Raw genomic sequence first — 22,264 nt, 5'->3', positions numbered from 1 at the left:
AAAAGAAGTAAAAAGCTAACTTGTATTTCTTGTCTCCGAGTTGTGCTTTTGGGTTCTAGTATCTGTAATCCTTACAGTTCCAGATCGAGTCAGTGGACCTTGAGTTGAGATTGTTTTGTCAGCTGCGGTTTCGTTGGTCAAGAATGAGCTACAAGCTCAAATAAAATGGTGTTTCTCGTTCAATGAACATTGACACACATTAAGGGTCTTATTAAAAGGAACCGTGTGGAGCTTTTGACCTGTAGCAGCACTATGGAGCAGTGTATTTTAATGAGTGGGTTTATTTTTGTCTCGTGCACGAGGACGCACACACAAGGGTGATGCAATGAACATTCTTGTCATAGACAGATGGCAGTAACACAAAAAGATATGCAGCAATGTGCCAGCAAAGACCGGGAGGAAGAAAACGGCTGCAAGCTGGTGAACATGGATGCAAAAAATGCTGGTTTCATTATGTTAAATTAGCTTCCACACGCAACACTGAAAATTCGTGTTCTTGTGAGGTTTCTGCGAGCATTACAATGAATGAATCAAACATATTTGTATACAGATAAAGTGCAGTTCAAAGTGCGTCACAGATGAACCACAGGAAACAAATAAGACAGAACAAGCGTGGGCCGAGAAAACAAAAGAAACTAACAAATTAAAATAAATAAAATGAACAACTGCAGACAGATGCGTGACAATAAAAGGAAGGGTAAATAACACAAAAAACAGCATTTAAGAGTGATTTGAAGCATAGAAATAGACAGGTTGTATTCCATTTGAACAGTAATGCATTTAGTTACTCTCCAGTTGGAGCGAGTGGGATGTTTGCACTTTGAGTTCTACTGACACAGCAAAAAAAATAAACAAAATCACTCACTGTCCGTATCCCAGCTGGAAAATGACCTTCACTGATTGACAATTAAGAGTGGAAAAAGTGAGAAGAGGAGTCAGTTTGGGTGGCTGCGTGAGCAAAAAGAGAAGGGAAGACGCCAGGATTCATTCCTGGACGAGTGAGTGACACGATTAATGAGCCGTCTGCTGGCAGACGAGGATGAAGGTCGACGCTTCTCAGACTGCAGCTCACCGGCCTCGATGCCGCTCATTTAAATTAAAACACGTCGACGTTTAACGAACGCGTGTCGGCTCGGGTTAGGTTAGCGTGTCTCATAAGAAAATTAACCTAACGTCTAGCTATGAGGCGCACTAATATCTGATGAAGCTGAAATGCTGCTACGTCAGATACATTTCACACACACACACACACACACACACACACACACACACACACACACACACACACACACACACACACACACACACACACACACACACACACACACACACACACACACACACACACACACACACACACACACTCTAGTGGCATACTTAATATTAAACATGCAAAAACACAAAACTTTAAATTAGATTATGGTTTTAATTTGATGTAATTATAATATAATATATTGTTTGTTAGTTGCTTGTTATGTTAGCCTACTACACTAATGGCAAATCTAATTTGTAGGAATTTCCGAGGCATTTCTGTTTATATACACACACACACACACACACACACACACACACACACACACACACACACACACACACACACACACACACACACACATATATATAAACACATATACATAAGCCTTCGTCAGGCCAAGTAAATTAAAATGATAGCCGTCATCATTACAAATAATCAACAGCACAGACATGACAGCAGCTGATATTGCTTCACACATGAGGACGAGGTTAAACGTGGAGGAGACCACAAAAGTGTTTTGAGGACCTTCAATAAATGGGAGCAGATAAAAATAAACGTGCGTTTTTCCCGTAATGTCCGTCTGCGTTTGTGTCAGGAATTGGTTCCTTAAAATAACCGCGCTGGTTAAAGACGGAGCGTCTCACTTTAGCTTCACACTTCAGCTGAAATTATCACGCTGACAGTTTCTGGTCTGGGATCTGATTTAATTTGAGGGCTCACGCAGCAGACGGGACGATCCTAAATGTTCCAGGCTGCAAGTTTCCATCTGCTGAGACCAATCAGAGTATCATACAGATGATGAAATAACACGTTATTCAATAATAGGCAGCAAAACCTGGCAGCAAGTTGTCAAGACTAAAGTGACGGCCTAATTGGAAATCAGATCAAATCATATTTCTTATTATCCACAAAGTAATCACATACAAATCCTTCACTGTGGTAGAACGTTACACAGACGTACCAAAAACCATGACAGAGGGACAAAGGTATAGCAGTCTGTTATTACACCTGATTTAGAGCTCTGTAATAAACGCATCGTTATGCAGAATGACATTCATCAAATATTGATATATGATATTTCAGATCAATATCAAGTCAAATCTATAAAGGGTTTTTTCCCCTTGTGGTGGAAAAAAGGAGGTATAATTTTAGAAAAATTACACCAGCACTCCCTTTAGAGTACATTTAATTTCCATTCCAACTGCATGGATGAATACATAATAATAACGCTGCAAAAATAATTTATTTAGCTGTCAGCTTGATCGGCGACGAGCTCATCCATACAAAGTATGTAGTCGAGCATCCTCCTGTTGATGCTCATGGAGAAAAATAATAAATCAAGCAATTGGATAGTTGATTCGGCTGTCGCCATTTTGGAATATGGGCTTTGCCACCATGACTTTTTGCAACCAGTGGACCATCATTTACTAAATGAACATCATGCTGTATTGAAGAAGACTTGAAACTAGAGATTGAGACCATAAACTCATGTTTACAATGTTTACTGAGGTAATAAATCAAGAGAGAAGTAGAGTCATTTTCTCATAGACTTCTATACAACCAGAGGAGTCGCCCCCTGGTGGACACTAGAGAGAATGCAGCTTTAAGACGCACATTTTTTTGTGAGGTCACAGTGACCTTTGACCACCAAATTTTAATCAATTCATTCTTGAGTCCAGGTGGACTTTTGTACCAAATTGTAAGAAATTTCCTACCAGGCGTTCCTGAGGACGGACCGGTTGAAAACATAATGCATAAAGTTTTAGCAGCTCATTTCAACATTACATTTAGAAACAAACACTGAATATGAATGTGAACCCGTTTCCCCTCAAACACCGGGGGCTCAGAGACACATCAGGATGTTAAAGACAGACTCGTGCACTCAGAGCGCCGATATTCAGACAAGATGTGGAGTCAGAAAGACGTTTACGTCGTTGTGGTCTGTGTGAGCGCATCAACAAGTCTGTTATCTTAAATCACCTCCACATGTTTTAGCTGCAGGCAGAGTCTCTTGAGTACAGTACAAATAAAACATCGTCAGACTTCCTCTCAGAGCCGACAGGACGAACACACACACACACACACAAGTCTCTGTGGTTACGTGATACACACTTTGATATCGTCAGTGCTGATTTTGCACAAAACATGTTGTCACTCTAACGTGCCAGACGTCTAACGTTCTGTTGGAACTGGAATCAGAATATTTCTCTGTGCACATCATCTAAATATAGAAAAATCTATTTCTATTCTTACTAAACAAAGTATTGTGTGGTTTCCATAAAAATTGGATCATATGAAACAAATGATGTTTATCATTGAGTTGGCACACTTGTCTAAATATTCAGAGTTTTGATTTAGTCCACATATCGTATCAATTCTCTCTGAAAGAAAAACTGGGCGATAAATTGGTTTTACCAGTAAATTCTCTGTCCTAAATATCTGCAGCGTTGTTTTATAAGTATATACGTCACTACTGCTTTTATCAACTGTGTCCTTTTCCGACCTGGGATCTTTTCATTTCAATAAAAGTCTGTTCAGTCTATCGCTGAAGGCGTCGTAGCCTCACACAACAGTTCGTACTGTATCTTACGAAACGTTACTCCTCTATCTATGTGTCAAAACACGCGTACGTCTTCTACCTGGTGATTGACAGGTCTCTACTAGAGACGTATACGCCGTCTCTACGTCACTCCTCCTCAGTCCAAATATGGTCACTTCCTGTTCACTGGTTTGCGGAAAAAACAACATGGCGACGGCCTGTAATTCAAGATAGCAACGGCAAAATTGCCGAACTCAAGGCTGTAAAACGTTAAGTCCACAAACAAATGGTTGACGGATGTGCTGATTATCATAGGAAGACTGCATCGTACTAGAAACCTGCTTTGACTGTGACTTGGTTCCGTTTACCACCGGTTCTCATTAAGACTTCCGCTGTCAGTAAACGGTCTTACATCAGAGAGAACAGCGGGGAGAGCACGGAGATGATGAAATCAGTTTACATCCCACACAGATGAGATCATGTATCTGTTTGCACTGATGTCCAGAGAGTTCCTGAGTCAAAAGGACACCGCTGGGTTTCTCATTATGAACACAGCGGGACATCTCCTGAGACGAGAAGCTGAGCTGCTGCTGAATGAAGGACGTGTTGGACTAACGGAGACGATCATTTTTGCACAACTCGACAGTAAAGGCTGCCATTGGAAATCATTTTTTGAGAAATTGGCGATCGATTCTTGGACCTTTGGCAACCAACTAAACCTGCACCTCAAAATAAACACAACTGGAGCATTTGTTGCATTCGTGATACTTAATTATTGTTGTGACGTGCATGACATTCCCGTTGTTAAGCTGAAGTATAACAGCATCGTATCTTAATTAAAATATAAGTTGACCATTCCATCCATAACACAAATGCAACAGTTGTGCTTTAAGGTGTTGACCAATGGTGGATTATTGAAGGCCAACATGTTAACGATAGTTTGAAGCAGGAAAGATTCCCTCTTCATTGTCCTCCTCGTCTCGCTGTCTCGCATCGTGGACAAAAGGCTGATAGCGCTGCGTTATGCATTCGAGAGACAACTTGCATGTGGAGAATAAACTATATCACATTTTCTAACCCTACCGCCAGAAAGAATAATGCGCGGAAGGTTTTTTTTGAGTATTTACGGGGCGGTGAGAAAACTAATGATGATGTCGTCTGAAAAAGCGTAGTTCAGAGACCTTTACCTTCAACTACAACCATCTGAGCAGAACACAGCAGGAGGCAAACTAGTGCGGTACTTTATGATATCCGGTAAGTTGCTTTCGTTAATTGAAACTGTACAATTAACTACTAGGTAGAGTAGACGTCGTGGTTTGTGTAAAGCTAACGTCAGCAGTAAATGTCAGCAGCAACACGCGCTCATAGAAACTGTGTTAAAACCTGATGTTTTCACCCAACTGTGAGTCTTAAAGTCAGCTCTGCTTCTCTGTGCATGTGTCTCCTAACGTACGTGTGTGTGTGTGTGTGTGTGTGTGCAGCTTCACGGCGGGTTTTTATTGGGACCGGTCGTGCCCCCCCCCCCCCCTCCCCCGTGGCCGGTTTAAAACAGACATGTGATGCTGCAGTTCCGAGCCAGAATTTAATGACAAATTGCCGGACAGAGCGCTTATATTAACACCGTCCTGGCTCCATAATGTGTCACATCTTGGCAAACAGGAACAAACACCGAGACAAACATCAACACACACACACACACACTACAGGGGTCAAGGTTCCTGCCAGCCATCGAACTTAAGTCTCTGCTGTCATCACCGTTGCAATCTTATGGCAATCACCAAAGAGATTACTTTTCACTTTGGCCCATGCAACCACACAGATTTAGACCCTTCACACACACACACACACACACACACACACACACACACACACACACACACACACACACGCACACTGTCTTCAACCAATTACAGCTGACAAATGCCAAGTAATTCTATATGAGAGATTGTGGTCTGGTAGAGTCTTAGCATTACTTCTACCATGAAAACCACCGGTTTGTTTTCCAGCTCTTCTCTGTCAAGCGCCCAACCAATGTTCTGCTCTCTGCTTTTTGGGCTTTAATGTTGCTCGAGTTCAACATTGATGCACAAGCGTGGATCATCTGAGGAGAAGACTGCAAAATATGTCGACTTTTACAAACTTCTGCTCGCGTGGCGAAGCAGCGCTGTACACACGGACCGCACATAGGAAGTGGTCATCATGACTCGGGTTTGTGGACTGATGTTTTGATGCCTCGAGTTCGGCTTTTTGGCCGTCGCCATCTTGTTTTTTTGCAACCAGTTAACAGGAAGTGACGATTTTATGACTGAGGAGGAGTGACGTAGAGACGCCGTATACGTCTCTGGTAGAGACCTGTCAATCACTGTGTAGCCCCGCCCCTAAAGCATCCCCTGCTTTATGGTCTGTGTGACTCTAAATGGACCATCATTTACTAAATGAACATCATGCTGTATTGAAGAAGACTTGAAACTAGAGATTGAGACCATAAACTCATGTTTACAATGTTTACTGAGGTAATAAATCAAGAGAGAAGTAGAGTCATTTTCTCATAGACTTCTATACAACCAGAGGAGTCGCCCCCTGGTGGACACTAGAGAGAATGCAGCTTTAACACGTGAAGCTTTGGCTTAAAGAAGTATTTTTGTTGCCTAAATCGAGTAGTTTCTTGTGAAGATAGAAGTTAAAAAGTCTGTATTCACATAAAAGGCAGAAATTGACTCGTGTTGCTGGACTTTTGTTGGAAAACGCACGAAAAAAAGAAGAAGAACTTTTTCGTAGGACAGCTAGTGGTCAGTACGGGTTTCTTGGATTAAGTCAACTGTCTGGTCGTTGATGCAAACAACATGGAGAACGCAGGTTTAAGACATGAAGCGTCGGCTTCCCTCTTAAGAACCGGAGGTCGCCGTCTGGCTGCACACAAGCAGAAGACGGTTGTTGCCGACGTACGACTGGTTGGGTGAAAACACATCCAGCTCACAGGAGGAGCAGCTCCTCTCTGTGGCAGTGATTACTCCTCATGTTAATGTTCAGGCCTGCCAGGAAACAGATGTTTACAGCGCAGGTGACACACTATATAATCCCCATGAGGAAAATCCCCTCCAGCGTTTTTGCCCTCAAATTTCCAAAGACACACAAGTAGCAGGCGTAGAGAGCCGGCACATATTACATCCTCCTCCTCCTTTATTTCAGCTGTGAAAGCCTCGACTCGTGATGCCAACTGAACGTCAGTCAGGGAGACGACGGGCCGGATTCAGTGAAACATTATCGCTCAGTTCTTCAACGCTGCAGGAGAACTGAACTCTGAAGTCTCCTCACTTGTATAAACTAGAACTATACTGCAGCTCCAACATGTTGTTTTAAAAGAGGATAAAACTGTTTAGGGGTGTTTCTGTGTCTCTGACTCTGATATCGATGTTTTATTCTTTAATAATGACTATTTTATTGAAGAATAAAATATATTATTCATATTTTAAATAGTTTGGGCTCCAAAAGAAGAAGAATTTAATGATTAAAACTTTTGTTTCCCATCATTTCCCCCAAAAAAACGCTTTGATTTGACTGTTTTTTTGTAAGTGACCCTTGGTCGTTATTGTGAAACACTTGACAGGAAGTTGTTCCCGTTTGAATCTGCACACATTCTGATGCTCAAAGTCTCGTTTCTTTTACCAGTGGCTGCTGGTTTCTTCTCTTTCTGCCTTTGTCGGTCTGGTTGAACTGATTGTAAAGTGTTTTGTTCTCCATGTTCAACACTAAATAACATCTAAATGTAAAAGAGGACTTTTTTAACAACCTAAAAAACCTTTAGTGAGACGATTCCAAACTTTTAAAAGGTACAAACGTTGACAAAGCCCACTTTACTTTTTATTTGTTAGATTTCAATTTGTTGTGCAACCCATTCGAGTCTAACTGGTTCCTGCCTAACGTCCCCGTTTCTTTCTAGATTGTAAGATACGTGTGTTGTAGTTTTTGTGATTTGGATGGACTGAACCAATACTCTCTACACCAGCATATTAAAACGTTAACGTAAAGCTGCAAACTCAATTCATTTCAATGGAGTCGCCACTTTCAGTGCATTGGCTGCACCGTTTAACCCACAGATTAGCAGGAAGCCACCGGAGGAAAGTGGTGAGTAGTAGCAAGTAGCATGGCTGGTTAGCTTCCCTAGTTGCCTCAGCTAGCTAACGTTCGCACTGATTCCCACTTTACTTTTCATTTGTTGTATTTCAGTTTGTTTATATCAACCTCATTAGGACTTTACCAGATGCACTGATGCACAGTAGAGGTCACTAACTCTGCAGAAACACTAATTCAATTCAAATCTTTACAAGCTTGACCAAATAACTACACAAATCAAAACAAAACAAAGACTTATAAGGTGATTTCTTAACAAATAAATAACTCTTCAGCTGTGACACACACACAGTGCACCTTCACCCTCGATTAGACCAGTTACACTCACGAGCTCAAAGCGTCTGAATCAACTAAACGAACTGTCGGGCTGAACTCAAACGAACCCGACGCAATCAACCACCGCCGAGATGAAAGCAGAGACGCTTGGAATACTTGGCAGAGAAAACCAACAAATCGGTGATGCAAGAGAAACTAAATAAACCCCGTGAAACATCAGCTGAGCCGGCTGAACCGCTCTGCAATGTGCTGCACTCCGCTGGGATTTATTTCAGTGACCATCTATGGAAAACACAGACGAGTATAACCGAACGCTAAAAATAAGCAGACAGGCAGTTTTTTTGGGAACAGACGAGACGTCATCGCACAAGTATGTCTCCGGAGACGGACCGTGACTTCGGGGACTCGTCTCTGGACCTCAGGTGAGCGGCGAAAATCAGACACCGGCGGCGTGAAGAGGTCAAAGGGGTCGACTTCATCCTGCAAACATCCCGACGGCGCTTTGTGCTCTAACTTTATCGAGAGTGTGGACGATTATGAGTCATATTCTCTTTCATGTCCCGGCGAGGGAGGATTTTCGGCGTCCCTACTTACTGAGCAACACTAAATAAGGATAACTGGACACAGAGAAGTGGCCCAGGTATGTGACCCGTGATGGCCCCCGGAGACGGTTACATGGGTCTGGAGGAATCGGAGAGCAACTTTCACACTGCTATTAGCCGGTAACAGAAGACAATATTTACATTTCAGAGACCGTCCGTGTGATGTAAAATGGGATAATAATGACCCCCCCGAGCAAACGTGATAGTGACACGACACACGCGGCGCGCCGCCAAGTGAAACAGGGCGAGATGTGAACCGCTCAGACAGCAACGATCCACGCGGCGAGGAGGAGTGTGTCTCAGGAACAGCTTGTCCGGGGACACCAAACCTCCTCCAGTCTGCAGGGTCTGATGGATCGCCTGCAGCGTTATGTAACGGCATCTTTCCATCCAACCCTCCCTCCTCCTCCTCCTCCTCCTCCTCCTCCTCCTCCTCCTCCTCCTCCTCCTCCTCCTCTTCTTCTCCTCCTCCTCCAATGCCAAATCTGTCCTATACAGCCCATAATCAGACGCTATTCTATTCTACTTTATTCTAAAAGGAATCTGGTTTGAATTGAAATCAAACTCTATTACTAAACGTGTTACTAACTGTTAATTACTTAACTTAACGCGTCGTCTGCAAAAACAAAACTCTTCTGCGGTGCAGGTCGCATTTTTCTAACACTTTTTGACGCGCGGTAAAAGTTAAAATAGTCGCATTGCTCGTCAATTTCACTTTTGGCCCGGCAGCCAATCACACCCAGCAACAGAAGGCGGGCTTTGCTGCCACTTCCTTCCTGTTTTCATGCCGGTAGATGTGGGAGGAACGGATGATGGCAACTATGATGGCAATTATTGTGTAATAGCTGTTGTGTAGCTATTACACAACAGCATCTTTCCATCCACCCCTCCCCTCCTCTTCCTCTTCCTCCCCGCCTAACACCTAACCTGCCATGTATAGCCCGACACTCATCACCGAGAGTGAATTCCTGCTGACAGGAGAAGCTTCCAGGACCTCACATGATATCACCTCCTCGCTGTGAAAACAACCAGCGGAGTCCAGAATCCTCCCCGGTTGAGAATGGATGGGGGGGGGGGGGGGGGGGTTTGGGGTCCGATCCCTTAAAGAGAAATTCCCCACATCGCTGTCACTGAGAATCATTATGTCTTCACTGTAACACGGCATGAGCTCTTCTATTATGTTAAAGACATAACAAAGACTCTTTTAATGTCACAGAAAAAGGTGCCAAATCCAACACTACGTCCAGAAGAATGAATCCTAAGAACGGCGAACAAACGTCACGACTAGAAGATTAAAAATAGTCTCCAAATAAAGCCAGACTCGTACGACTATTAATACCTCAAACTGAATATCTGCCGATACATATTCGTACATGTAGTCATTCTTAGTGCATGAAACAATTAATTTGGGCAATTATTTTGTTCTCTCTGGCGGAGACGGCAGCACACCGACATGAATAAACATCAGTACATGTGGATCTGCTCAGCCGGTGACAGCAGCAGCGTGGAGCTGGCTGCAGGCGTCAGCTGAGGCCTAATGCTGCTGAGGCCTGTGTGAGGGTCAATAACAGGCTAATAACAGGCTAGCTGTGAAACTACGTTTAAAACAATTTTAAAATTTCAAAAAAATGATTGTTTTTCTTAGTCTTACCAATCTTCGTAGGAGACGCTCAAAATGGAAACTACAAAGTTTAGACAAAAGCAAAATTTTATTATATAAGTCATGATTTCTTTGACATTTTATTTCTAAGGCCCCGATCGCACTGAGAAATAACGTTTCTTTTTACAGTGAACTACTGACAAACTGAAACTGAAAACCATACTTTTGCGTTTCATTTTTACACATTTAGTGAAGATTTCGTTAAAATTTTAAAAAATTTAAAAATGTTCTTTCTTTTTACAAAGTGAACCAAAACGCGAGCAACGAGGAAGATCTCGGGTGTATAATGAGAATAAATTTAAATCATACGCACTATACTAAAAAGGAATCTGGTTTAGAGTTGAAATCAAAACACTGTCACTAAAGGTTGATATTAGCGGTTTTTAATTACAATGAGCTATATTGTTCATTTCACTCTTCATTTAGACGGAAAGAGCTCGACGTCTGCTTGGATCCGGTTCTGCCGGATGATGTCAATGCTTCACGTGTTAAAGCTGCATTCTCTCTAGTGTCCACCAGGGGGCGACTCCTCTGGTTGTATAGAAGTCTATGAGAAAATGACTCTACTTCTCTCTTGATTTATTACCTCAGTAAACATTGTAAACATGAGTTTATGGTCTCAATCTCTAGTTTCAAGTCTTCTTCAATACAGCATGATGTTCATTTAGTAAATGATGGTCCATTTAGAGTCAAACAGACCATAAAGCAGAGTAACAGAGTCATTGGAAACGGTTTAGAAAACGTCAGGCAGTCTCAAAAACAATACTTGGCATGTGATTGGATGAACCATCTGTCAATCATCGTCCATCACGGGCTAACAACCAATCAGATCAACGAACCACACTTCTTCTTTCAACGTAGAAATACTCTCCAGTTCTAATGTAACTGCTATTGTTGTTGTTGTTAGCATCTACGCTAACCTCTTCAGGAGCCGCCATTGTTGTTTTGAACGAACAGTCGCCTCTCCGCGTCGTGTCAAACACACACACACACCTAAGCCACGCCCCCTAGCTGCCAGTAGCTCCTCCCAGGCTGCTGATTGGTCCAAACGATATCCCTTTAAGAGTGACGAGACGGATTCTTGTGCGGTCTCGTGATACAGCGAGAGTCTTCACAATTTCCTCTTAATGCGCCTGAAGTGAAAACATCACATAAATAAATGACTACAACAACCGGATTAACATTTCAGACTGTTGTTTTTGGACACAGAACGCTTCAACGCTCTGAAAGAATCCATCTGCCCGAACCTTCTGCATTCACAGGCCGACTGCCACCACTTCAAATTGAAAAACAAAATGACGGAACAGCCTGGCCTCGTGGTGAACAGAACATGGTACTTATGAAAGCCAACGTTTTTTTGTTAATCCTGTTAATGTTGGAGTTCTGAACCACATCTTCTCTCCAAAACACCACAATGTGGTGACAGGCTAAATGGTGCAACAGTAAAATCACCCCCAAAAAACCACTTTCCTCCCCCCGGCCGAAGCCAAAACAACTTGTTGTTCACCGCCGGTGAAACCCGAGCCGCCCACAGCGAGTCAGACGGAGATCCCTGGGTATTAATTAACAGAGAGAGAGCGGAGGATTGAGAGAGCGAGAGAGCGTTCTCCATGACAACTGTTGACAAGCGTTAAATCCTCCGTGCTCCGCTTCATCCTCACCTCCATCATCAAGCTGTCAGCGCGGATCTCGTGGTACCACTTGATTTGTTTATGGAAGAATTAATACGCCATTTTTTTTTTAGGGAGTAAAAATAAAAGAATCATGTCATTGTGCGACAGGTGCAGGAGAAAGAAGGGGAAACTGGCAGAACGGAGGTTTGCCACATGGAGGGAAAACGTGTTGTGAATAAAAGAAGGAAGCACACAAAGCATCAGCGGACCAACTTATTCCACATTTCCACGGCGCGGCTCTCACGCGAGCATCGACGGAGTGACATCACCGCTTACATGTGGCCGTGTATGTTCTGATTAACGTAACACGACCACACGCTGCGTCCTCATCACCGGAACCAGTCGACCCGACGTCAGCTGTGTTTGACAATATAGGAAAAGTTAAACGACTTTGCTTCAAACTGTGTGTTTTCTCAGCGTGGTCCAGAGGTGGAGGACGTGTTGGACCTCTTTCATTCCTTCTAACAGCTTCTCTAGAAGATGTTTGTTCTTATAAAACCTGTTGAACTCCAAGTCCTTCATGAGGTTTCTCCTTCTGTTCTTCTGGACATCATCTCTGCTGCAGCTCTACTAACTGGCTCAGGTAGTGAATAATGAGCTGCATGTATATATATATATATATATCTATATATTTACTCACTTTCTTTGCTGGACAAATGAACAGAGCGTTGTGTTTACAGACAGAACCCGGAGCCTCCCGATCGGTGGCGGTGCCGCTGACGCAGAGCGGCTGAACTCACTCGGGCTACATCGTGAACCGCTCGTCTACGCTCTGACAACAACCTGGCTCCGGCTGCATGTTTCCATCCAGACTGAGACTATATTCATCTTAAACTGTCCCACTTTCCAGGCCATAGAAATCAGACATCCCCCAAACCAGGGCCTCGCCTGGGACACACACACACACACACACACACACACACACACACACACACACACACACACACACACACACACACACACACACACACACACACACACACACACACACACACACACACACACACACACACACACACACACACACACACACACACACACACACACACACACTACGGCCGGTAGCTCCCATGAATCTCGCTTCATTTTTTTGTCTTAATTTGTTTTTTTTGTGTTTATTACTGGAGCACCAACGATGTCATACATTTATCACCAACCAGCCGGACCAAACGCCACCAAACTGCCCCTGAGAGGAGAGAGTGTAGAGAGAGGAGAGAGAGGAGAGAGAGAGAGAGAGGAGAGAGAGATAGAGAGTGTAGAGAGAGGAGAGAGAGTAGAGAGAGAGAGAGAGAGAGGAGAGAGAGGAGAGAGAGTAGAGAGAGAGAGAGAGAGGAGAGAGAGAGAGGAGAGAGAGAGAGAGAGAGGGAGAGAGAGAGAGGGGAGAGGAGAGAGAGAGAGGAGAGAGAGAGAGTAGAGAGAGGAGAGAGGAGAGAGAGAGAGAGAGAGAGAGAGAGGAGAGAGAGGAGAGCCCAGATGGGAGCTAAGCTAACCCATCTAGGACCTGAGGCTACTCCACTACCCAGCATGAAGTCGGTGACTGTTGAGCCCACATCTTCACAGAGACCTGGATCCATAGTGGTCCAGGATCAAGCTGCACTTGACGGGTGGACATCAGGACAGAGATCGAGGACCCTGGTGGACCAGAGGAGGAGGACCCTGGTAGACCAGAGGAGGAGGACCCTGGTAGACCAGAGGAGGAGGACCCTGGTGGACCAGAGATCAAGGACCCTGGTAGACCAGAAGAGGAGGACCCTGGTAGACCAGAGGAGGAGGACCCTGGTAGACCAGAGGAGGAGGACCCTGGTGGACCAGAGGAGGAGGACCCTGGTGGTTCACATGCTGATGCTTGGAGCTCAAACACAGTCAGAGCTGATGGACAATGTTTCTTCCTCATGTTTAATGTGACGATGTCGGCCACATTCATGATGATGCTTATTGATAACATGCACGACAGGAATGTTCTGCTGTTTGTGTTTGTTGTGTTATAAATGAGCTGAGTGTCGTTGTGCGTCCCTGCGCTGCCCAACGACACTCAGCGATCCTTGAATCAAACTGGTTCTTTGTTTAGATCTTTAAAAGACGCTTCACACATACGGAGGCAGAGAAGAACAAATAGTTGGTGTAATGTAATGCTTATTTCTATCTTTAGTGTTTATTCTTCCCGTCCCACCGTGTCTAAAGAGCTGAAATCTTTTCCTTTAAAGAAGCAACTTGTGACTTTGGACTGAATACACGGCCCTGATACGATCACAGCTCACTCACGCAGCCTGCACACACCTTTAACACAAAACAACTCTGGGCAACACGGCCGAGAACAAATATGAAACATCAGAGGAACCCGGTCCACAGACTCTAAATGCTTCCTTCATGTGTGAGAACACAACGATTGAGCTATAAGTGTGTTAAAGCTGCACAGAGCTCTGCCTCTTTGTCTTTCTGGATCTCTTAATCAGACGGGAGAGCATCCCGAAATACACCGGCGCTCCTCTGGTGACCCTCAGTAAATCCTGGCTGAAGCCCAACAGCACCCCGACACACGCCGACCGCATATAGTCCCTCTGACCATTTATAGGCCCTCTGACCATTTATAGGCCCTCTGACCATTTATAATCCCTCCGCCGCATCACTTCTTCCCTCAAGCAGAGCGGCTTTCACATCGCTTCATCATGTAAGGGAGCGAATGCAGCTTCTCTGTTTTATTCCTCATCTTCCTGCTATTTACCACTTTGCATTTGTTTTGTTTTTTTATCTCTGTTGAAATATGAAACATGAACAAAGCTATCAGAGTTCACACGTCTCTAATCCGTTGGTGCCGATGTAGACGCAAGCGACGCCCTCACGGTGCCCAAGCGTTCCCAAAACGCATGTTTTTAGTCGTAGTTCAACTTTTGGAACACTGCAGCGTGTCGCCGTCTCCATCTTGGCTTTTTTTGCAACCAGTGAACAGGAAGTGACCATATTAGCATCCCCTGCTTTATGGTCTGTGTGACTCTAAATGGACCATCATGTACTAAATGAACATCATGCTGTATTGAAGAAGACTTGAAACTAGAGATTGAGACCATAAACTCATGTTTACAATGTTTACTGAGGTAATAAATCAAGAGAGAAGTAGAGTCATTTTCTCATAGACTTCTATACAACCAGAGGAGTCGCCCCCTGGTGGACATTAGAGAGAATGCAGCTTTAACACGTGAAGCTTTGGCTGTTAGTTCCAGTGTTTCCATCACCCGGAGCAGCGAGGAGACCGTCGAGCTGTCAAAGCCGCGTTGACAGACGGCTGCCCGCCTAATATAGACGAGGCCAAACAAAAAAGCACAAGGCCTTTCATACTTTCATAAAAATAGAGCGGCCCGGTCTCAATATAAAGACGAACGATATTCTGGTGCAGACACCCCGGGGGGGGGGAACGTGAGGTCACGGCGCTCACGCCTGCGAACACTAGAACCTGAGAACATTGTCCGCATGTTCCGTTTACTGGCAGCAGGACGCTAAATACAATGAATGTGTGTGGGGGGAGTTGATGTCAGGCGTTCCGGAGCAAACAAGACTCGATTGCACGAACAAAATGTCACCGTGAAAAAGAACCACATGCTCTTCTCATTTCGGTTAAGTGTTTAATAGTCGCTCCTGCAAAACACGGACCACTGCAGAGGCTCACAGCCAGGCGCTCGTCTAGAATATCACGTCTCTGGACTTGACGACCGTACGGAAGCCAGAGTGCCCTCTGCAGCTCGTAAACAGCTCCTCTCTGAGGAATCTCCACCAGGAACCATGTGTTCTCACGCGCTGACCCCGAGCTCAGGCAGAAGTTTCCAATCGCCTCTTCTTCTTCTTCTTCTTCGCTGCAGAGAAGCTCGTAAAAGAGAAAGGCACTTCAAAGAGTCATTCAGGGGCAGCCGTTGTCAGGAGGGAGAGAAGGACGGTTGGCATTGTTGGGGCAGGTTTACGTGTTGTTGTTTTAAAAATGTTTCCAGCATCTGTTTGTTACCGGTCACAGTCTGATCTCTGTGAACAAACACTGACTACGTTTACATGCACCAAATATTCTGGGTTTTTGCCCTTATTTATATGAAAACAATCCTGCGCCTCGTCTTCATCACCGTGAATCCCACGTCAGCGCCTTCCTCTTCTGTGATTGACGGGTCGATGCCCCAAAATGACGTTTTATCACGTCTAAATATAGGAAAAGTTGAACGACTTTGCATCAAACTGTGTGTTTTCTCAGCGTGGTCCAGAGGTGGAGGACGTGTTGCACCTCTTTCATTCCTTCTAACAGCTTCTCTAGAAGATGTTTGTTCTTATAAACCTGTTGATGTCCAAGTCCTTCATGAGGTTTCTGCTTCTGGACATCATCTCTACTGCAGCTCTACTAACTGTGTGTTCAACGCACACAGAGACTCTGGTAGTGAGCTGTATACACATACATATATATGTATATATATATATATATGTATATATATATACATATATATGTATATATATATATATATGTATATATATATGTCCAAAGAATGATCCTAGAACCTGAACAATATCAAGGTTTTACTCTGAAAACGCTCCATTTGGAGCGTGAGTATGAGTCATTGCAAATAAGAAAAACAACGTCAGATATAAACTGGTGGACATCCATAAAGGTTAAAACAACACTAAACTAAAATCAGTTACGGAGGCAAAGTTGTACCATCAAAATGTACCAAAAGTACTTATGATGCAGAATGTCCCATTTCAGAATATTTGGATGATTGTTGATGAGTTCATCACTTTAACGGTGCAGCTGGTGAACGTGGAGTTCATCACAGTGTATTTACTGCAGACCAATAATGCCTCATCGACATCATATTTCACTGATTATATATGTTGTTTATCTGAATCTGTAAAGTAGCTAAAGCAGTCAGATGAATGTTCGTGTTTGACTCTGAGGTGCGGCTGCTTCTCTGTTCTAGCTTGTGTTGTAGTTCTCTGTTCTAGCTGCTGTTGTAGTTCTCTGTTCTAGCTGGTGTTGTAGTTCTCTGTTCTAGCTGGTGTTGTAGTTCTCTGTTCTAGCTGGTGTTGTAGTTCTCTATTCTAGCTGGTGTTGTAGTTCTCTGTTCTAGCTGGTGTTGTAGTTCTCTGTTCTAGCTGGTGTTGTAGTTCTCTGTTCTAGCAGGTGTTGTAGTTCTCTGTTCTAGCTGGTGTTGTAGTTCTCTGTTCTAGCTTGTGTTGTAGTTCTCTGTTCTAGCTTGTGTTGTAGTTCTCTGTTCTAGCTGGTGTCGTAGTTCTCTGTTCTAGCTTGTGTTGTAGTTCTCTGTTCTAGCTGCTGTTGTAGTTCTCTGTTCTAGCTGGTGTTGTAGTTCTCTGTTCCAGCAGGTGTTGTAGTTCTCTGTTCTAGCTGGTGTCGTAGTTCTCTGTTCTAGCTGGTGTCGTAGTTCTCTGTTCTAGCTTGTGTTGTAGTTCTCTGTTCTAGCTGGTGTTGTAGTTCTCTGTTCTAGCTGGTGTTGTAGTTCTCTATTCTAGCTGGTGTTGTAGTTCTCTATTCTAGCTGGTGTTGTAGTTCTCTGTTCTAGCTTGTGTTGTAGTTCTCTGTTCTAGCTGGTGTCGTAGTTCTCTGTTCTAGCTTGTGTTGTAGTTCTCTGTTCTAGCTGCTGTTGTAGTTCTCTGTTCTAGCTGGTGTCGTAGTTCTCTGTTCTAGCTGGTGTCGTAGTTCTCTGTTCTAGCTTGTGTTGTAGTTCTCTGTTCTAGCTGGTGTTGTAGTTCTCTGTTCTAGCTGGTGTTGTAGTTCTCTATTCTAGCTGGTGTTGTAGTTCTCTATTCTAGCTGGTGTTGTAGTTCTCTGTTCTAGCTTGTGTTGTAGTTCTCTGTTCTAGCTGGTGTTGTAGTTCTCTGTTCTAGCTGGTGTTGTAGTTCTCTGTTCTAGCTGGTGTTGTAGTTCTCTATTCTAGCTGGTGTTGTAGTTCTCTATTCTAGCTGGTGTTGTAGTTCTCTGTTCTAGCTGGTGTTGTAGTTCTCTATTCTAGCTGGTGTTGTAGTTCTCTATTCTAGCTGGTGTCGTAGTTCTCTGTTCTAGCTTGTGTCGTAGTTCTCTGTTCTAGCTCGTGTTGTAGTTCTCTGTTCTAGCTCGTGTTGTAGTTCTCTGTTCTAGCTGGTGTCGTAGTTCTCTGTTCTAGCTTGTGTTGTAGTTCTCTGTTCTAGCTCGTGTTGTAGTTCTCTGTTCTAGCTGGTGTCGTAGTTCTCTGTTCTAGCTTGTGTTGTAGTTCTCTGTTCTAGCTTGTGTTGTAGTTCTCTGTTCTAGCTTGTGTCGTAGTTCTCTGTTCTAGCTTGTGTTGTAGTTCTCTGTTCTAGCTGGTGTTGTAGTTCTCTGTTCTAGCTTGTGTCGTAGTTCTCTGTTCTAGCTGGTGTTGTAGTTCTCTGTTCTAGCTTGTGTCGTAGTTCTCTGTTCTAGCTGGTGTTGTAGTTCTCTGTTCTAGCTGGTGTTGTAGTTCTCTGTTCTAGCTGGTGTTGTAGTTCTCTGTTCTAGCTGGTGTTGTAGTTCTCTGTTCTAGCTGGTGTTGTAGTTCTCTGTTCTAGCTGGTGTTGTAGTTCTCTGTTCTAGCTGGTGTTGTAGTTCTCTGTTCTAGCTGGTGTTGTAGTTCTCTGTTCTAGCTTGTGTTGTAGTTCTCTGTTGTTGGATGAACGCGGAGCCTCACCGGTCGATGAAGGTCCCAAACAGCAGCCGGATGGTCCTCTGGACGTTCTCCGTGCACAGCCAGCTCCACTGCTCCTTCATCAGCAGACACAGGATGTTCAGAGCCGCCTCGGCCAGCGCCGCCTCAGACGCTGCACGAGACCAGAACACACACACGACTCACACAACTCCCCACGACGAGGTAAAGTGCTGCGTTCTGTGCAGAGATCAGACGTTTAGAATGTTTTAAATCACTACAGACCGGCTTTACTGCTCTATTCTTAGTTGTCGTGCTTCGTTGGGCCTCTGTAGATCTTTCTGTTGTTTTTATTTGCTTTTGCTTCTTTGTCCGTCGAAGCACTTTGTAAACTCTGTTTTTAAAGGTTCTCTATAAATAAAGTTGTTATTATTATTATTAGAACTGCAGGCTGGTTTGCAAAAGCAGCAGCTGACGGCTGGAGGGCCATTTATGCAGCAAACCTTTTCTTCTGTTTCTTCTGTTTGATGAACGTCCAGTGATCCCGTCAGCGCCTCGCTTCATATATTTAATAACGCCGCCCTCATGTGGTCGGATGCTGCAGGTTCTGCTCAGTGTCATATTCTACATTTTTTGATTCTAGCGCTCTAAATGTAATATGTTTTATTCTGAGCAGTATCTACAAGATATCACATATAAGAACTGTCCCTTTAATAAACGTACAGATAACATAAAATAAAGTTGTATCTTGCAGATCTCTGCAGGATATATATGTAAGTCTATTAAAAGGGACAGTTCACACCAAAAACCCCAAATACATATTGTCCTCTTTATCGGTCTAGATGGTTTTAGTGTTAGTTGGCTTGTGTTGGAGATGTCTTCTCTCCGGTATAAAGGGTCGACACATACTGGTGCTCAAAGCACACAAGACGTGTTCTTAAAAACACAACAGCGACGTCTCTTTCCAGAAGTCATGACCAGGTCACAACCAACATTTGAACATTTGTACGCAGGTCAACCCGACGAGGAAACCTCTTAAAGTCCGGCTGAGTGATTCTTTGTGTCCCGTTCTTACCAGGTTCCGGTCTGTTCTTTCCCTTCAAGCCGTCATCCAAACAGCCTCTGAACTCTCTGGTCACTGGACTGTCGTCCGACTCCGCTCTGACGGACATCTTCTCTTGTTCAGAGATGAAGGCCTGCAGATCTCCCAACGACATCCCGTTAAACACCTTTGACCACGGAGAGGAGACAGGAAGTGAAATAACGTTTAGTTAACCCTGGGAAAACAGAAGCTGAAGCAGCAAATATCAACGCGTGAGTTACTCACTGTGCTGGTTTGCTCCCAGCTGAACAAAACCGGCGGTCTGATGTCCGAGCCGTTCATGAAGGGGATGTTTTTACTGGAGAACTTCAGACGAGACCTGAGACCGTACAAACAAAGTCATTGTGCAATAGTTAAACCTGCATGATGATCGTTACACTGTAATATATATTATTTATTAATCTCCGTCACGATTTTGGCTTCCCGTGATTAAGAGAAAATGTTCGACTGCCATATTGACGATTACAATGTGTTCTGTGCTCGAAGAGAAATTCGCTGCATGTCAAGTCAAAAGCGTCCTAAACTAGCAGCCGTTAACACACAACGGAGAGCAGACGGGCAAAATGCACTGAATTCAGGTGAGGAAGAGCTTTATTTTAAGGCTTATTTTGGTGCAAATACTCGTACGTTAGCAGGAATGTGGACTGATGTTTTGAAGCTTCGAGTTCTGCATTTTGGCCGTCGCCATCTTGTTTTTTTGCAACCAGTGAACAGGAAGTGACCATATCTGGACTGAGGAGGAGTGACGTAGAGACGCCGTATACGTCTCTGGTGTCGACCTGTCAATCACTGTATAGCCCCGCCCCTAAAGCATCCCCTGCTTTATGGTCTGTTTGACTCTAAATGGACCATCATGTACTAAATGAACATCATGCTGTATTGAAGAAGACTTGAAACTAGAGATTGAGACCATAAACTCATGTTTACAATGTTTACTGAGGTAATAAATCAAGAGAGAAGTAGAGTCATTTTCTCATAGACTTCTATACAACCAGAGGAGTCGCCCCCTGGTGGACACTAGAGAGAATGCAGCTTTAACACATGAAGCTTTGGCTTCACTCTTAAGAACTAGAAGTTGCCGCCTGGTAAAAAAAAACACGGCCACAATTGTATGGGTTTGTGTTTTCGGGATAAAAGTTGGTCTGGATTTCTGGAGACATACTTGCTCTTCTTGTCAGAACTAATTTTTCCTCCGTCCATCTCCGGCTCATTGTCCTCAGTTGGGCTCTGAGGTTCTGAGCGAGGAAACGCTGTCTTCAGGGTGTCCACGATGGCGTTCACCATGATCTGAACACAAACACACACACATAAAACACATGTACTGTAGTACATTACAAACTCACTATGAACCCAATAGAGACTCACGCTGTGTTCACAGCAAACGGATTACAAACAAAATCCATGCAAAGACGCAAAATAGACGCGAAATTCACGATTCAAATATTCCAAATATTTCACCCAGAGCTCTACGACACCTCATACATAGAAACTATGTGTATAAATATATCTGTATAAACCATATGGTACAAACAATAACGACGCTGCCGTATTTACGCCTATGTGACGTTATTTTGAGAGCTGATGGAGCTGCTACAACGTTAGCTTAGCCTAGCACCGATCGATCCAAACTCCGTTCAGTTATTTTCTTGTCGTCTTGAGGAGAGAACTAACAAAACATAAACTCAAGACTTTTTACAAAATCAGCATCATTATGTGGTTATTTCGGCATCTTTTTTATCCGTTTATGGCTGTTAAATCACAGTAAAATCTGTGTATTTGGGTTCACACAGCTTTAGTAAATCAAGCCGACAAGTGGCTTGATAGATAGAGTGAATACTTCTCCTGATGATGTCATGAACCCAGTGTTTATGACGTGGAGTCACGTATTAGTTTTTCGCTATATATATATAAATATTGGGGATCAAACCTTGTCTATGCGCGACACAATGAAAGGTTTCTTGACGAATGCAATCCTGGCGTCGGTGTTGAGAGCCAGAAACTCCTGCATCTCTTCACTGTTGGCTATTTCAGGGACGGCGCAGAGTTGCTGAAAGAGAAGAAAAGAAAAAGCTGCTAGATAAAAAAAAACAACAAGCATTTAAATATAATAAATATAAACAATATGAAGCCACTAAACCTTCAGAAAGGTTTCCAGAAGTCCTTTCCTGGCTTCTATCTTGTCACTGTCCATGTTTCCAAACGGCATGTCTGGAAATATTTTCTTTGGTCCTTTCACACCTGAAACATTACAATTAAATAATTAAGTATCAAACTGGATCTATTAGGTCGAGGTCTGTTTGTGGGACATGCATGGATTAATCCAGACTACAGCTCACTAAAGCCACTGGAACAGGGTCTTTAAATGTTAAATCAAACACACAAACGTAAGGAGTCCATCCTCCTTTC

General features: G+C 43.7%; 1 protein-coding gene across 1 annotated transcript in view; it reads right to left on the bottom strand.

The window, feature by feature from the left end:
- Positions 1–22,264, bottom strand: part of snx19b (sorting nexin 19b) — a gene marked incomplete at its 3' end in the record, with an annotated part of 33,765 nt that overhangs the window by 8,742 nt on the left and 2,759 nt on the right. The window contains exons 5-10 of the mRNA XM_079166030.1: positions 21,996–22,096; positions 21,786–21,905; positions 21,021–21,145; positions 20,084–20,177; positions 19,832–19,985; positions 18,802–18,931 (exon numbers count right to left, since the gene is read on the bottom strand). Of these exons, the coding sequence (XP_079022156.1) occupies positions 18,802–18,931; positions 19,832–19,985; positions 20,084–20,177; positions 21,021–21,145; positions 21,786–21,905; positions 21,996–22,096 (724 nt within the window). The remainder of the gene's footprint in view (positions 1–18,801; positions 18,932–19,831; positions 19,986–20,083; positions 20,178–21,020; positions 21,146–21,785; positions 21,906–21,995; positions 22,097–22,264) is intronic.

The sequence above is a fragment of the Pholis gunnellus genome, assembly GCF_910591455.1.
Source record: "Pholis gunnellus genome assembly, chromosome: 9".
In the NCBI taxonomy this organism is placed as follows: domain Eukaryota; kingdom Metazoa; phylum Chordata; class Actinopteri; order Perciformes; family Pholidae; genus Pholis; species Pholis gunnellus.
The sequence above is the reverse complement of the archived record's forward strand: the minus strand, read 5'-3'. Positions and strand labels throughout refer to the sequence as shown.